This window comes from Marmota marmota, unplaced genomic scaffold (assembly GCF_001458135.2).
Source record: "Marmota marmota marmota unplaced genomic scaffold, marMar, whole genome shotgun sequence".
Classification (NCBI taxonomy): domain Eukaryota; kingdom Metazoa; phylum Chordata; class Mammalia; order Rodentia; family Sciuridae; genus Marmota; species Marmota marmota.
In genome coordinates, this window is record NW_026000185.1 from 655,969 (window position 1) to 674,048 (window position 18,080).

The 18,080-nt window shown below is 52.7% G+C and overlaps 1 protein-coding gene across 1 annotated transcript in view; it reads right to left on the reverse strand.

Moving 5' to 3' along the window:
• The window catches only part of Clec16a (C-type lectin domain containing 16A), a 186,260-nt gene that overhangs the window by 126,617 nt on the left and 41,563 nt on the right, over window positions 1–18,080 (reverse strand). The window contains exon 12 of the mRNA XM_048790048.1: window positions 3,366–3,597. Within this exon, the coding sequence (XP_048646005.1) occupies window positions 3,366–3,597 (232 nt within the window). The remainder of the gene's footprint in view (window positions 1–3,365; window positions 3,598–18,080) is intronic.

Below are 18,080 nucleotides of genomic sequence, written 5' to 3' on the forward strand. Positions count from 1 at the left end.
ATCAGGAATCGCAGCGAGATGACCATGGAAGAGGGAAGGGAGAAGGGAAGGGGCCTTCCGAGGAAGGCTGGGGAGGGAGGATGAACTGCTGGTTACCCCAGAATTAAGAGGAGGACTGCGTGCTATTGGCTGGCTCTGGAGCAGTTTCAGGAAGCAAATGGTCCCTGACAGTAAGTGCGTTTGCTTGCACTGAGAGTACGGGAGACCCTTCCTTTGCTTCTTAGAGTCTCCGACTGAGCAGGGGATTGGGTTGAGAACGGTCTCTGGGAAGCTGTTCTTCACGGGTGACCCTAGTTCACCTTCCATCTTCCGCCTCACACCAGTTAAATCCACTGCAGGAGCTGACACCCACGGCTCCATATCACGCCGGGCCCACTTCTCCCCCCATCTTCCCACTCTGTCACACACTCATAACCACATGCTTCATTTATTAGTGACAGATCCCCACGGCAATTGCCTGGGGATCTAGGCACAGAACCCACCCAACCAGTCTCAAATGCCCCTTCAGTTCTTCACCCGGTCCTGCATCTTGGACAGGGTTCCAATACAGTGTCCTTGAACCATAAGCTAAAACCTGTGGGGTGAATGCTCTATGATAGCCTGAAGCCTGGGCATGAGATAGCCCCCTCCACAAGTGGAGAAGCACAGAGAAGGCAATGCCTAGCCCAGAGTCACAGAGCTGCGCAGGGGTAGGGCTGGGATTCAGACCCCAGCTTCCCGACAGTCCCTGGCTCACTCAATCAGAATACCACCAGTCTTCACCAGGTGAGCCAGCAATGAGGTAAGGTTCCATCCAATTCTAGTGGAGACTTGAAGAAAAAAAGAAGGATGCAAAGCTGGGGGTCCAAATTTGCAGGGACCCTGAGTTCCGTGGGCCTGGCAGGTGCAGTCATTCCAGCTGCCTTCTCTCCATGCCCTTGCTGGAGTTCCAGGAGAAGAGAAGCCCGCACAGTGGACTTCCGCCTGGTCCACGGCAAAGAAGCCAAAGCCAAGCCCTGCTGTTGGAACAAGAAGTTCACACGATCCAATCCCTTGTCTCAGGTGTCCTATGAGGTTACTACTCTGAGTAAATCCCAAACGAGAGAACTGTCCTTTCAGGCTGAAGGGTGACTAAGAGAGAAGCCAGCACCCTGGGATGTTGGGCTTCCTGGACAGCGTGAATACTCTGTTAGCTACAGGGACCAGGACATCCCTTTTCTTCCTTTTAATACTCGATTTCTGCAAATTTAGGGGCCCTGTGATTTCTTGGTTTCACAATGAGTCACTCGTTACTTGGGAACTGAGGTAGAGCACATCTCTTTGCAAACTGGGGATGGAGTGGACGGGCCAGGGGTGCACATTCACCTCACACAGCGTCCGCGTCTGGGCTCAAACGTGGAGGAGGTGTGAATTCTGGGTGCTACAATTTAAAAAACACATTAATGCCACACTCAAATCAGGTCATGGAAAAACTGAACCTCGTGACACATGCCTGTTTTATGCTGTCTTTTTAAGTAAAGATTTCACTACTAGAATGGGGGTGGCAGAGATGGGGGGTTAGTGCCAGTATCTCTTTAAGAGTCTCACAACCAGATTGTCAACCATCTCTTAGAGATCCAGGGACAACGAAAGGAGCTTGCTAGAGAAGAAATAACACGGAGAAGAAAATAAGCCACATACCCACCTCAACGCAGGAAGGGAGAGAGGAGACGGACATCAGAGGGGCAGGGAGTGCCCAGAATTAGTGGGCCTTCTGGGGGAGACTCTGCTGTTTCTTCTGGCCCTGCACCCATGCCCCTGGCTTCTGAGGAACACACCCCAGATTTTATCAGAGTAGCCACAGTAGGATAGACACCTGTCCCAGGCCTGGCCACCCTGTCCTCTGGTTTGCAACATGAATGAGCGGCACCCGTGGGCCTGACCGCCTTCCAAGTCACAGCAATTAACAGCTGTGGGGGGGGGGGTGTCCAAATTCTAGTCTAAGGAGAGACACTGACCACCTGCACCTTCAAACACAGCGGAACTGAGAGACCACACACGGGACTCAGAAAGCTCCAGAGCGGAAGTGCTGCTGCCCAGGAGGATGGAGCCGTGAACGCCGTGTTTATGCACGTGAGTCCAGGGGGATGATGGCAGGACCACCGCATTCTGGAATGATTCATGTGTTCAAGAAATTAGGAAGGCAGCAAAACTGTGATGTCACCCAGCTGAGCTCTGGAGTCAGCATCAACTGCCCATTGTAAGCCTGTGGGGAAATTTCTGGCTCATCTGGCACAATGTGGCCAAGTAGCCTCCTGGAAAGCCTCTTTTGGGGGCTGGTGAAACTCTCCCCTGTGCCCTCCACAGGGCAACTGGCTTCGGTGGCAGGGAGCCCTCCCTCCCATCCCCGCAGTCCAAGCGTGCTGAGGTGGCTGGCCATTCCCGTTCGCAGGGACTGGGCCACCCAGCTGACTAACTGATTATGCTTTGGGGGCCAAGCCTGCCCTGTCCATATCACTGTTAGTCAGAGCCGAGGGCTGGCGAGACAGCATCCCTTAAAAGTACTGGAACAAAGGCAGGAGCATCTTTCCAAGACAAAATGCAAAAGAACACAGTGTACAAACTGAGGTGAAGTGTCCGTTTCCCCCCAGTGTGGCTATCCGGTGATGGCTAAACCAAGAGGTGAAACAGACAACTTTCTTCCAAGTTAAAAAAAAAAAATTACAAGATGACCCAAATAAGCAAATACAGATGGCTTGCTTTGTGTCTGCCCCTCAACCTCCCCACCAAAGTGACATTTGTTGGCAAAGGTTCCCCATACTACACTTTAATCAGAAACCAAAGCAGGCCAGAGGTCCCAGTCTCAGAAAGGGATCTGGGTGGCACCAGGGTGACCTGCAATCATTGCATTCACTGACAACTGCTAAGAAAATCACAGTGGGGCCAGCAGGGTGGGGCCAGCAGGGTGTCCACTGAGCTACGTCCCCAGCCCTTTTTAAATTTTTATTTTGAGACAGGGTCTCACTAAATTGCTCAGGCTGGTCTTGAACTTGAGATCCTCCTGCCTCACTCTCCTGAGCTGCTGGGATACAGCCTGTATCGCTGCGTTAGTTCTTTTAATTCTCAGAGTCACACTGCAAAGTAGACACTATTTGTGACCCTCTTTTTACAGAGGGGAGACCTTGCTCCAGGTTTCCCACTCCATGAGGTGGACTTGCGCTGGATCTGCTGTGACACAGCCCACAGCTGGCTCCAAACAGCTGGACTGTCCAGAACGAGGTGCACTGGTGGGCATCAGAGAGGAACAGAGGTGTCCATGGACATACACTAGGGAGCAGAGTAGCAGAGAGCACCCAGCCAGCGGCAGCCGGGGCGGGCGGCGCAGAGTGGTGCGGCTGGGGACTCACCTTCGTTCTCCCCACTCGTCTTCGCGCCTTTGGAACCACCCTCTGTACCTTTAGCCTTCTCGGCGTCTTCCTGGGCGTCCTCGGCAGCCCCCTTCTCCTCGTCCTCCTCCTCCCCAACGTTTTTGTAGTTGGGTCTCTTTTGCACCCGCCTCTTGCCCTTGTGCTTGTTCATCTCAAGGGACCGCTCCAGGGACTCAGTGGGTTTAATGAAGCACCGAATGCTGGGCTTGGCCTAGGAGTCCAAGAAAGGAACCCATTAATTGGAACACTGGGATCTTGATGGATGTTTGCAAGCTGCTCCACAGTTTCTGCCTCCTAAACAACAAATGCTACTTCCTGGTCTAGAATTATGACTAATATCGTTACCATCATCAAAAAATCAAAAATAGCACCAGTTGCCATTTACTGCTCACTATCCCCATCAGAACTGCTGTGTTTCGCCAGACCAGCTCACACTTCCAGGTGTCTGCCGTACACAAGCTGCTCTACGGCTCTGATTGTGTTGCCTCATTTAAACTGTATGACACCCCTTAAGAGAGTGCAGTTGTCCTCATTTTAGAGATAAGGAAGGCAAAGGTCGGAGACACTAAGTGATCTACCCAAGGTTACAGAGCCTGGCAGCAGCTGAGCTAAGATCTAAACACATACCATCTGCACCACCTGCGTCTTTGCTACATACAGCACGATGACATTGCCATGTTTAAGTAAATCTTTGTTTTATATAAATGTGTGTGTGTGTGTGTGCGCGCGCGCTGTAGATGGACACAACATCCTTATTTTACTTATTTATTTATCTATTATTTTTTACGTGGTGCTGAGGATTGAACCTAGTGTGTCACTCAGGCTAGGCAAGCACTCTACCGCTGAGCCCCAAACCCAGCCCGGTAAGTCTGTTTTAGAAGAAACTGTCTCTCACTACAGGAAATGGTACATCAACCTGCCTCACTGTTGTGAAAATAAACAACAAACAGACAAGGCGAGGCTCCCTGGAGGCAGCCATGTGCGGGCTCTCCCTAGCATCAGTGACACAAAGGTGTCCTCTCCACAGAAGACGCTTCTTCCGAGAGGACACAGGGCCCTCTCAGAAAATGAGGAAGGCCCCTGTCACCTATAATCCATACCCCATTCTCCTGTATCGCGATCTTCCTAACCACCACGATACACAGTCCAGTTCAAAGCTGAGAAAATAGAGGCCTGAGAGGCTCAGCAACCTGCCGGATGTCAGCCACCACTCAACTGCAGAGCCTGATTCTGAACCCAGGCTGCTCGACTCCAAAGCCCAAGCCTTGCCTAAAATAGCACCGTGTCGTCAGAAACTCAAACCCAGGTCTCAGCTTAGTATTCTTTTAAAAATATATGCATATAGATGGGCACTGCGGCACCTGTAGTCCCAGGCTCAGAGACTGAGGCAGGAGGATGGCTTGGGCCCAAGAGTTTAAGGCCAGCCATGGATGACATAGCAAGACCTTAAAAAAAAAAAAAAAAGGAAAAATATATACATGCAAATCAACCATGTCTAGAAAGGAGTTAAGACGAAAGGAAACTGATTTTTAGTGCAGGGTTTTGATTGAAATGTTTCTCCCTTTCTAAACTCTGGATAAGCTTCAGACACCATTTTGTCATTAAGGAAAAAAAAAAAAAAAAAGATTTAGAATACACTTTTCCATTACCTTGATGTGGATCATCCATCTTACGAACGTACCCCAAAGAGAAACCATTTGTATTCCAGGGCCACTATACCTTGCCAACAAGTGGTATGTGCTCAAGGCACACAGATTAATTTCAATAATACTCAAAACAAAACCCAATTGAGAGCTAAATTAGCATCCAAATCCAAACATTCATTTTTATTTACCCACTTTGTATTAGTCAACCACAAAAATGACAAATCAATTGAGACATGGTTCTTCTGTCCAGGAAACCCAGATAGCATATCACAGATGCCAACAACCAAGAGGCCAGAGACGACAGCATTCAGAGCGTGCACTCCTTGACAGACGGCATCCGTCAGAGCCCGCTGAGGATGCTGTGGGATCGAATGCAGCCCTGGGTGCCCCTCACCCTCTCCTGACCCACCGGTGAGGCCCCAGGACTAAGACTAGATTCCTCCCGTCACCACCTACTCCCCGAGAATTTTAGAGCATGCCATGCAATGGTCAGAGCTTGCAGACACAGAAAACCAAGGCCAAGTGCACAGCAACCCCCTGCCCCCAGTAAGAGGAGCAGAAATTCACACAGATGGATGGAGAAGCCCTTCCAGAGCCCTGTGTACACAGGACTGTACAGAACAGCTGGAGGAACAGAGGGAAGTGCAGCAGGGCTTGGGGCCATCAGAGTGGCCCGAACCCCAGACCAGCTGCCCAGTCACGATCTTTGTCTGAAATAGGTAGCAAATCATTCTGACCTTCTAGAACTAAATGAAAACGTGGATATAAAGTCTTCAGGGTTGGGGATGTGGCTCAGTGGTAGAGCATTTGCCTTGCATATATGTGGCCCTGTTTTCAATCCCCAGCACTGGAAAATAAAAAAAAAAAGGAAAATCCCCCAGAGAGTGGTGAAACAGTAATAATCCCAAGTGACAGTTACCACCTTCTTTTCTCTGCCTTTATCAAAAAGAAAAAAATTGACTGTAAAAATGAATTTCAGAACTTTCCAAAAGGATCAGTTTTTCTTGACGATCAGGTGTTTGGGTGGAGGGGAAGACATGCTTTCTGGGGAAATTTCAGATCTTTAAAAATGCAACCACCCGGTAAACAGCTGGAAATAACTAAAGGTCCATCGACTGGGGCGTGGTAAGGAAATTATGGTCCATCCATCCGTAGATAAGAGATCCATGTGGATGTTAAGAAGTCGGAGGGTTTCTGTTCCTGGGTGGACTGATGCGGAAACGGTGCCAGGGTGAACAGGCAAGAACAGGCATGTGTTGAGGTCCCTTCAGGAGAGCTTTTCAAAGACTACACACAGTGACGTAAGCACAGCTGTTCCTAGAAAGAGGCGTAAGAATGTGACATTTCACCTCTGGGGAGAGAGAAGTCAGGCACTGGGTGCACACACCACACAAGCACTCTGTTTTTTCATTTGGTTTGAAATTTCTGATCACGTACACACAGTGTCTTTTCTTTTTTAATTTGACAATGGTTAGCTGGACATTGGGTTCTGTGCAATTTTTGTTTCCTTTTCATTCTTCTGTATTTAAGAAGCTGGCATCTCCCCCTTAATAAACATACAGTCATCGTAGAGAAGCTAGTGCCACTTGGCTGGGAACGGAGGCAGAGACCTGTGACCGTTCCTGCTCAGAGGAAACACAGGGACCCTGAGCTCAGTGGGCAGCTTCTGGAGTTGGGGCCAGCTAAAAGTCACGAATGGAATTTCGATGGTGGCCCAAGGGCCTAACTGCTCCCTGCCGGGCCTGCACCTGCCTACTGGTTGCGGCGGCCCTCCCCAGCCTCCCGCCCCTCCAGCCCAGGCTCTGGTCCTGGCTTTTAAAGGACAAACACTCTGGGAAAGGTAACTCCTCAGACCGTGCCCAAGGCCTCTCAAGGAATGCGGGATGGATGGGGATCAGGGAGCACCCTCTACAGCGGCAGGGACAAGGGTCAGGAGGGACAAGCAAGGCCTGGGAGCCAGGGTGGAGGAGGTGAAGCAAAAGACGCCACTGGTGAGAGAGAAGTCCCACGAGTGCTCCCTGCGAGGCCTGGCCTGTGTGCGCAGCTGAGAGACCGGAACAGGCTGCACGCGCACAGCAAGTCAGCTCTGTGGCAGTCAGCAATGCCCTTTATGGAAGAACCCCTTGGGGTCAGCAAGGAGCTCAGTGGCAGAGCGCCTGCCTTGCGCGTGGAGGCCCTGGCTCCATCCCCAGCCCTGCTGAAAAAGAGAAACTATGTTCCATGGTTGGTGAAACACGGACACCGATGTGCATCTCGTGTTCCATGGTTGGTAGATCTTTGCATGAAAATGCACAGAGAAAGGTCTGGAAGGACAGACTGAAGACAGCGGCTCTCTCTGAGGAAGACACGGAGGTGGGGACTTTCACTTTCCACCCTACCTGCTTCAATGTCACGCAGTTGTTCGGCCCTGAGAAAGGACTACCAGTGCCACCGAAAAGTAAACACACCTTTAAAAACCGTGTCCAATGCCACTGAACTCTGCACTTAAAAATGGTTAGGATGGCAAATTCAATGTCATATTTATCAACACAGTTCTTAAAAACCCAAAAGTTTTAAAAAGCACCTTTAGAAGTCAGAACAGTAATTACCGTGGTGAGGAGGGGCGTTAGGGACTGAGGAGGAGCTGTATGGGGTGCAAATTACACACCAGTGTAATTATGTGTACAAGATCATCAAGCCGTACACTACATTTTACACACAGGTATGACCAAATGAATAACAAAGCATCAAGCAGTGCACTAAGCTTACTAGACTTTTATGCAGTTTACTATGTGTATGTTAGCCCTCAATTAAAAAAAAAAAAAAAAGGCTCAGCTAGAGGACTGTGAATAGATTGGAACAATGCCCTAACACAAGCTGGGAGCGAGCTGAACCTCGGGAGGAGCCTGGTCTGCTGGGCACCAGAGGCTCACCCATCTGTCGCTGAGCACTGGCTGAGCACAGGAAGCCACCCCACCCCCTGCAGGACTCGGGCGGCGGCAGGGCAGGTAAGCTCTGCCGTACACACTGCAGCACAGCCCCGCAGCTGCCGGGAAGGAGGCTCGCGCAGGAACGGCAAGCTCTGCAAGGAACCGGTGTGTGCTGCGGCTGGGCACGCAGGGTGTGCAGGGGCACTCTGCAGAGGGACCGCAACAGGTCTGAGTCTGGAATGTCAACGGGAGTTCACCAGCACCTCAGGAGGTAGAGAACAGGAGGGGCCAGCTTGGAACCTGTCTGTCAGGTGTGCCTGGAAGAGGCGCTCCCACTCTATGTCTCCTATGGCCTGGGCCACCTGGAGCTGGTGCTCTTGGTGACAGTGATGGTGTCCTTGGACACAGCAGATGCACAGCTGTGTGGACTTCCTGGGAGTCTGGTGGTAGTGCAGGACCAGCGAGGCAGTCTCAGCGGCAGCTGCTGAAATGCACTGACTGCAGAGGGGTTCAAGACATGCATGGCTCAGAAGAGGGTCCAGGTGACCCAGCCTGAGCGCCCCATAGGCGCAACCCTTTGAACAGGTTTCTGAGCGCCTACTCAGGGGGTATGGTGGGGACAGAGGAAGCAGTGACAGGCAATGGCCAGGCGCAGGGACGGGAGGCACAGGCAGGCTGCCTGGGGATGAAGCTTGGCTGGGGTCAGGAGGAGGCAGTGGGCAGGGAAGGGAGGGGAGGCTGCACGGTCCTGGGACCCCGCGTGGACATGTCGGGTTGTTCCCACAACCAGGCTCTCCAGGGCCTGGTCCACCAGCATTCTAAGGAACAACTTGGATCCTTTGTTCAAAAGGCTCTGCTCTTCAATCACACCAAGCAGGAGAAAGGCTTTCCCTTAAGAAAAGAGGTAGGCTATACCGACAGAGCCATGCCAACATCAGGCAGACCCAGCTCTGAATCTCAGGCCCACTTTCTAGTCAACGGACTTGACCTGTGAGCCTCGGCTTCCTCATCTGTAAAACAGAGACAAGAGTGGCTCCATTACAGGTCAATATGAGCTAAAACGAGATCTCGCCTGCAAAAACGCCTGGCTTGGCACCGACAGACACATCCTGAACATTCTCATTTATTTGTGGATGCTAGAAGAGTGGAACAATGGTCACTAGAGCCTGGGAAGGGAGGGGAGAGGGGAGAAAGAGAATCTGTACCAAAATACAGTCAGACAGGAGGAATCAGTTGTGGTGTTCTATACCACAGGATGGTAACTACAGCCTCCAACAATTTACATTTCAAAATACTAGAAGCATCCAAAGATGACAACACATAGAAAGAATGCTTGAAAAGACATAAATGCTAATTACCCTGCCTTAATTGGTATGCATTGTATGGAAACGCAATACATGTATTTCGATACATGTATTGAAATATCATACTGTACCAGATAAATATTTCTTTAAATGACTGGTTTAATACCTGGGACAGGCACTTGAGAAATATTTACTGACCTTAGCCCCCTGGCAAAGAGATCACGGGATGGACACAATGGCAGCGGACTGGCTACCTTTTACAAAAGCAACCCCATTCTTTGTTGTAAAGTTCACTCTCCAGCTTCTAGCAACTTCCTGTCCTCTGGCCTTCTGGCTTGCTGGTGGACTACACTTGGCCTCTCTGTGGTACTTCTGAGCTCCTGGATGACCTTTCCAATCCCCAGCCTCAGGGGCTAGGACTGGCAGGGTAAACAGCACCAGGTCCCGGTAGGATTCGCCAGCTCAGGGCCCGTCCACTCAGATGGGTGCTAGGTTGAGTCCCGGCTACTCCCCATCACCTGCCCCTCCATCTCCACACCATCACACCAGCCCCTCCCTTGAGAGATGCCAAGAAGCCACAGACTCTCTCCGGGTAATGACCACCACGCTGGATGCTCGGCGAGCACTTAACAATGCCTGGTAATGCTCGGAACACTTTCACACCTTGTTTTACTTTACGCTCAAACACTGAATTCCTGCAGGAAGGGGGCTATTCAGGACAAGGAACTTGTCCCGTGTCACTCCCACTGGTGACAAGTAGAGCCAGGATGGGATCTAGGAAGCCTGGCTCCAGTGCTCACGCACTTAGGGATCCTGCTGAGCTGCTCAAACCTCCACTTCCTTCCACAGCACCTGCAATGTCATCCACTGTCAAGCCAGCCTCCCAAAGGACTGTCAAAAGACTAAGCCAGGTCCATCTCATGTGAACTGGAGAGCAGGCAGCGCGACAGAACAAGATTCTGTGGGTGTCACGCGTGCTAGGCAAGTGCTCTGCCTCTCACCTGTACTCTCAGCCCTCCTTTCACGTTTTAATTCCATATACCCAGGGCCTAAGCATCAGAGGGGTCATGGTGACCCGGGGTTATACCACTCCTAACCAACGGCACTCAGTGCAGGGCTTTGCAAGGGGCTGTTGAAGGAGTCCAAACCAATATTTATGGCGGGGGAGGCTATTCTCATTCTGGAATGAGGGAATCAGCAAGCAAATATCAAATGGAACAAATGCTGGGGATATGTGAGAGTCTGTGTTGCACACCAAAGCGAGAGTGACGCAGGGCTGCTGAAGCAAAGCCCACACACGCGTCCAGAGTGCCCAACTGCAGCGCCACTGGGCAGGTGAGCTGATAACGCTGCCCTATTTAATGGGGAAAACAAAACCCCTCGAGTGGGAAGGTGAGAAGGTACAGACTAGGTCCACCAACAGGAAGAACGAGGCATGAGGCATTCTCCTCCACAGGCGGGCCCATTATCAGGGGCACTGCATCTGCAGGGACACAGACCCGGGAAATGCCCCTTATCTGGAATCAGCACAGACTCTCAGAACTCAGACTCCACGGCCCATGCTCGGCCCTTGGACTCTGAGACCAACTTCTGTGAACTTCTTGGGAAGTCGTCTCTGACGTGTCGGGGGCTGCAGGGGGTTCTCCTCATCCCCGTGCCTTCACCCCAGCTGGTCTTCTCCATGCCCCTCGAGCCGAGCACTGCCTCTGGCACGGCATCAAGAGCCAGCCAACACCTGTGGGAGGAATTATCTCCAGACCCCACGGGCACCCAGCAGGCTCTTCAATCACACCAGGGAGCAGCTCGCTCTCATTAGAGGAGGACATGCCGAGAACTCACGTGGTGTTTCTCTCTAAGGAGAAAGAGTACTTTACTATATTTTATTCTCTTGTCACAATGGCCCAGCTTTATGCCTGAAAACAGACCAGAGAGCTACACCCTAACGTCTCGTGCTTCAGCTGTAGATAGGGACAAAAGGCACGAACAGAAACCAAATGGGATTTGGGGCTAGATACCTGCAGCCCAAAGGAACGATGACTCAACCCTGGGAGCCTGGGCTTCCTCGCTCCCTACAGGATGAGGAGCGTGAAAGAAGATGGAGGCAAACAAGTGCTTCCACCTTCGGCACAATGAAAAGCCCCCCGCCCCCGACCCGGTCACTTTCTGAAGGGCCTCTCTTCTGGCCCTGCACACACTCGACTCACTCCCACCAGGGACTCTCACACTCAAATCATGGCAGGGCTGGCCCCTGTCCTTCAGCTCTCAGGCACAAGGCCACCTCCTTAGGGAGGACTTCCTTCAGATCACCTCCCCAAACCGTCTCTGGCTGGTTCCCAGACCCAGGTCACAGCCTGGGTGGACGTGCTCAGGCCCATCTGCCCCCTCTTCCAGAGGGCCCGAGCACAGCTGGGTGCGGTTCCTCGGGAACCCTGTGGCCTGCGCAGCACCAGCCTGCAATGCCCGAGTGCCCAAGAACGGCCAGGGCAGGGAGTGGGGGGAGCCGGCCGGCCTGTGCTCAGCAGACAGTGCTGCTGCGGCTCTCCCAGCGAAGGAGGCAGCCCAAAGTAAAGCGTCACCCAGAGCAGAATGATTGGAGTGAGAAGAGCCTTTCCATGTTCTCTTTGCACAGGAGGCTGTAGCCATCCTGAGCTTGCTTAGGCTGCCAGCCAGCGGTCAGCAGCGACTCATCTTAGACCAGCAGGGACCTGCCACTCACCTGGCCTCAGGACGCTGCAGGGCAACCCTGCTGCTCTCAGGATAAAAGCTGCACTGCTCTTGGGCATGGAAGAGCGACTCCCAGCACTACCACCCTGCTTTCATGAAATGTGCTGGAGTACTCAAAAGGGGCAGGTGGCTCCAAGAAGTGAGCAGAGCGGCCCCCCTCAACCATGGGCAGCCTGCCAGGCCTCCCATCCAGTGCCCAGAGCAAAACCAGGTGTCCTGGTTTGAGGACTTTGGCACTGTCTAGGACTGGGTCTCTGCGGCTCAGAGATGTGTGCGCCACTCCTCCACTGACACTTGTCATCTTAAGATAATGAATGTTCACTGCAGGAACCATGCCAATCACTGGGGACACGAGACACGGTGTCCATCTCTCTCCACACCAATTCCTGAATCCTCCAAAGGCCTACAAGGCTCCCGTGACTTCACGGGCCTCACCCTTTAATTGGCACCCCTTGACACACTGCTCCAACACACGAGGCACCTCCCGTCTCAGGGCTTTGCAGGGCTGTTCCTTTTTTTATCAAAATGCTCTTCTTCCAGATACCTCCATGGATCTCTCCCTTCAAGTCTATGCTCACATGCCACCTTCCCAACTCTGAAGGGCCAACCGTGGTCACCTGTTGAGAACTGTACCACCCAAGCCTCCTGGCACTGCCCATGTCCCTTCTTGGCCTCGCCACTGCTCTCTTAGCGCTCCTCACCAGCCCTGTGATGATGCCTCCGACCAGTTTTACCTTCCTCTGTCCCTTCCATGAGGCCAGGGTCTTTCTTCTGTTCCTGGTGTACCTCCAGTGCCTACAACGGCACACGGCAGACACCCCAGTCCTGGCTGCAGAGATGACCAGTGCTGACCCACCTTTCGAGTGATGCAAAGGCTAGTTAAAGACCACAAATGTCCTAAGAGGCCAACCTGGTAACAGAAACTAGCAAAGCCCCACCCAGCACGTGAACACAAGAGGTGGTGGGTGCCTCATTTGTCTGTCCCCACCCTTGATTTCCTGGTTTGAGCCAAAAGCTAGACGAAGTCTCCAGGGCTCAGAGCAAACTGGGCAAATTCCATTCAGCAGACGCTGTGTGTCCACTTCACGCCTCAGAGCCACCTCCCAGGCAGAGGGTCACGTTCCAGCTCTAGTCTGGGACCCAGAGCCTCTCACCCCCTGGGCCCTCCCTGCCCACTTGCCCACTCTGCTTTTCCCTGCCGACTCCTCCGGGATGTGGAGATGCTGACCCTCCTCTGTCGGTGGCCTTCAGTCCCAGTTACCTGCAGCCCTGGCTAGGCGGCTTCCTCCCAGAGCCCCCACCCTGTGGGCTCCTCTTGGCAGTCTAGCCCACCTCCTGCTCCGGAAGAGACACGGTTGCAGACGCCACCGCCCTCTGAGATCACGCTGTCGCGCCCCCTCACAGGTGAAGCAGAGCGGCCACACTCAGTAGTTATCTGGGATAACGGTGCCTTGGAGCTGCAGCTCCACTGAGGGACCGGGGCTAGCCCAGGACAGCCACGCACAACGGCAGGATACCCAGGAGAGCTCGTTCTCCCGGGGCCCGTCTGTGACTGGGTCGCTGGGTCCTGGATTTACAGAGTCCATCTCCCCCTTCAGCATTCACAACCTCTCCCAGAGGCCTCCTGGCTCTTTCAGGAGAAGAATGGTACGTCCCAGATCAGCACTGACCACCAGGGGGTTAAGAGTACAGTGAGGGCCACCGAAACGAGGGCCTCCAATCCCAGCTGGACTGCGGCTTGGTGCACTCCATGCCTGGGAGACCCAGCTGCCACTGGACATGAAGCCAGGTTGGAAAGAGCCCTGGGGCAGTGACAAGGGACCCTAGCCAGTTAATAATGCTCTGAATCAAAGAAGCAAGACCACTCCTTTTTAGTCCCTGGTTCCACACGCCACTCCCGGGTGAAGCACCCATCACCAGGCGCTGTCACACAGAGAACTGGCTAACATCTGAGGGGAACGCTCACTCTCGGAGCCCAGGCCAACTGAGGTGACACCCAGAGAGAGACAGCTGATGTCCTCCTTCGGGGACAGGCAAGACTCTTCCGCCCCAGAACCCTCAGCGCTCACGCACAGTCCAGCAGCGTGGGGCACGTGCGAGCAGTGAGCATCGGCACTCCCCCAAGGTGAAAGCTGGCGGCTACGTCGTGGGCAGAGAACCCCCTGGGGTCTTGGTCGCCACCACTCAACATTGAATACCAGGGGTCTTCGTCACCGTGGTCACTGGGGACAGTTCTCCCTCCTGCCCACGAGGCGCCTCGTGAGGGGTACACTGCGTGGGCATCCATGTTCATCAGACCAGACCAGCCTGCCAGTCCTGAGGCGAGGTCCCAAGTGGAGGGGTGGCAGGGTCACTGCGCAGCCTCAGACACCACGACGACTATCACAAGGACACACCTACTTGGACGGACTCAGCCAGCCCCGGAACAGCACCACGCACAGCATGTTGGCCTCACCCATGGAAGCCACGTCTGTCCTCAATGCAGAGATGGCAGCAGGAGGAGACCAAGGCCCAGAGGCGTCACCAGGGCGACACGCACGCAGGATCCAGTGCACCAGCAGTCTGGCTCCAGAGGGCTTGCTGCCTCTTATGGGGGCATGTGGTACGGCACCAGAAGGAACTCTCTCAGACATTCGTCCCCTAAACCTGGCCTTGGAGAAGACAGCACACAAGGGACAGGCTCAGAGTGACTTCTGCTCTGAGAGGCATCACCAAGAGGTCATGAGACCCCTATGACTCTGCCACCACTCCACCCCCTGCATCATTCATTCACGTCCACAACGAGCACCTCCTGCGCACTCGTGCAAGCCCACAGTGGCCCCGGCCAACAGCATCGCCAGACAGTGGGTGGGAAGCCAGGGCTGGTGGGGGTTGTACCTTGGCTGTGTCCCACCATATCCCCAATCTGTCAGCACCAGGACACAGCAGGCATGTGCCAAAGGAATGCAACAACCAAGGAAACTGGTCTGCAGGAACCCGGGATAGGAAAAAATCCTTTTTAAAAAAACACCTACAGAGGGCTGGGGATATAACCCAGTTGGTACAGAGCTTGCCTTGCATGCCGAAGGCCATGGGTTCAATCCCCAGCACCACACACACACACACACACACACACACACACACACAAAAGTGCAAAAGCAAAACAAAACGCACTTAGAGGTAACGAGGTATGTGCCAAATTTTAATTTATATTCTTTTTGCAACAAGACTGAGATGTCAGCTTCAGAATTCGTGTTCGCTCTCTGCTCAACCAGGCAATCCCCTAGCAGGAACCATATGATTTTAATGCACAGATGAATTTCAATCAGACATCTATCTAACCAACTTAACCCTGAATTACAGCCCTTCTGAATAACTCTGCTTCTCTCTCTCTCCAATTTTGGTTTGGTTCTGTGAGAGGTCTGTGCTGGTAAAAATGAAGCAATACCAGTAACTTATCTGCAAATTACGAGAAGGAGAAAGTAGGTTAAAAAAGACCAAGAAACTAAAACAAGTTTGATCAAACCACATCCGAGTCAGGCAGGAAACAATAGGAGACTCTTCTCGAGAGCTCACAGGGAAGGAGGTGAGTGGCACAGGACCACTGTCAAGCAAGTCAACGGGGGATTCACCTGATGCATGCTCTTCCCGAATTTCAGCTGCAGTCATCAGAATACAACCAGCTTTGACTCGCACCTGGGGAAAGGCAGTAACCGGAAGGAGAAAGCCTGCACTTTCACTTTGGCTGGCAATTCCTTCCACACTCGAAAGCCTCATTTTCAGTTCAGACATCCATCCCAACCAGCAGTTGTGTCCCAAAAGTGATCTGTCACACCAGAGACGGGACGTCCACTCCAAGAAGAGGCCAACACAAGGGCAGGTCTGTCTCCCACACTCCCTCTGACGGGAGGACGCACCTGAGCAGGTGTCCCAGGCTGAGCAGTCACCAGAAACCCGCATGGGCCTCTGCCTCCACTGCAAACCCAGAATGTCACATCAATATCCTGCTTGGCTACCCTACTCGAGTTCCCCAAGATGTCACCACTGGAGGAAGCTGAGGAACAGTTTCTGAAGACTGCATGCAAATCTACAATCATCTTAGTAAAAAACTCCACTGAAAAACCTGCACGTCCATTGACGAGTGGGTAAAGAAGATAGGTATCACAGATGATGCAATACCAGCCTTAAGGAGAAAAAAATCAAAAAGGAGTTTCTGCCACAGGTGACACCTGGATGGGCCTTGAGGACACACTAAGTGAAACAGGCCAGACACAGGAGGACACACACTGTGACTCCTCTTACACGAGGCACCTGACACCGCCCAACTCACAGAAGCCGAGAGCAGAACGAGGCGTGGGTGAAGGGCCTGGGGAGGGAGCAGGCAGCAGGCATTATTCAGTGGGACCAAGTCTCTGCAGCACGTGCAAAGCGCACCGCACCCCAAGGTGAACGGTCCCGGAGCCTTGCACAGCACTGGCCTGCAGCAACAACACAGTCTGCACCCAGAGCGTTGTTGATAGACCTCATGTTAAATGTTCCTGCCATGATTTAAAGCCCTCTATGACCTCCAGACCCCAGAGGTCTGTGAACGCATCCTTGCGACACCAAGTCTGAGCCACACTGCAACGCCAACAGTCTGTGAGGAACCCTGGGCAGCTTCGCCGGGCCTGGAAATCACATGCCACAACAAAGTCCAGAGGGACCAGATGCGGCTTGAATTGTTACAATGTAAATAAAGTGTCAATTAGCAGCAGGCTGGGTGGGGACAAGGCAAACTTAATGGCAAACACATGTCTCATCAGACGGGGGTCGGGGGGCAACTCCGTGAAGCTTCCTGCAAAAAACACATGCGTAATGGAGACCAGATCTTCCGAATCTCAAGAGGCTCCAGAAATCTGTACTCCAATGTGAAACTTCATAAATTTTAATATCAGTAATTCATAACTTTTTCTTTTAAACGCTGTGAAGATCAAACCAGGTTTGGGAATGTACAAGAGCAACGCTGCAACCTGCTGGGCACTGGACAGATCTGGAACACGTCTTCACCCTCACCAACAGTTCTGGGGCTGGCTCTCCCTGTCGTCTAAGTGGAGTGAAACTACTTGCCCAGGTCACCCGGCTGGTGGGTACTGCCTGCTCTGACTGGATGACCCAGCGATTCTGCCGACTCAGCCTCCTGTGGCTTGCACTGGTTTAGTGAAGCTGGTTTAGGAAGTTGCAGGGAAGGGCCTCCAGCTCCCTGACCACCATGGGATGTCGGAGACAGACCTCTACAGGAGTCTTTTCTGCTCAGCACTTGCCATGCCACCCTCTTACCAATACTTCTCCTTCCCCTCAGAGCACTTACAAACTCGAGAGAGTACATTTATTTACATATTTGACCCACATCTGTCTCTCCTACTGGATTGTAAAGCTCCAATGTGACAGAAACCATTTATGCTTTGGTATATCCTCCAGAAACAGCATGACAGCCCAAAGAAAGGACTTAATAAGCATTTGTTGAATGAATCAAGCCAGAATGGGACAGGCCACAAAAAGGCCCCAATTTGGCTATACCACTACCACCGCCGCCAAGGAAGGAAAGTTCCTGGGAACATTTTCAGAGGCCCTAATGCTCCCCTGAACAGTAAAATGGCCTGGCCAGACCACTGCACAGCAGGAAACCCAGAAGGGCAGGGGCCTCCTGTAACTGTACTCCCTGCAGCAATGACTCTTCCTGTGCAGGATCACGTTCTACCCATTCGTCCAGGTATGACAACACAGGTACTAACCCCAGGCCGGCCCAGCCCTTTAACCTACGTCTCTTGCCTGAGCACCTGGCTGCAGAGAGAGTTCTCAGGAAACAGGCTTTTTATGAAACAATCTGTGCTCATCCCAGCACTTACACCGAGCCCATGCTGCAGCGACGTGACAACAGACACGAAGCCTGCCGCGAGCTGAGAGGGGTGAAAGCTCTGATGAGCAGAAATCAGGGGAAAGGGCCTTCCAGGTGTGGGTCTGGTGAGGGCAGAGGCACGGAGGTAGAGCACAGGGCAGGTGGGAAGAGGCAGCTGGACCTTAGGCCATTCAAGCAGGCGGTAAGAGGGATGACAGAAAAAGAAACACCAGGGGCAAGTGGAAGACTCAGAAGTC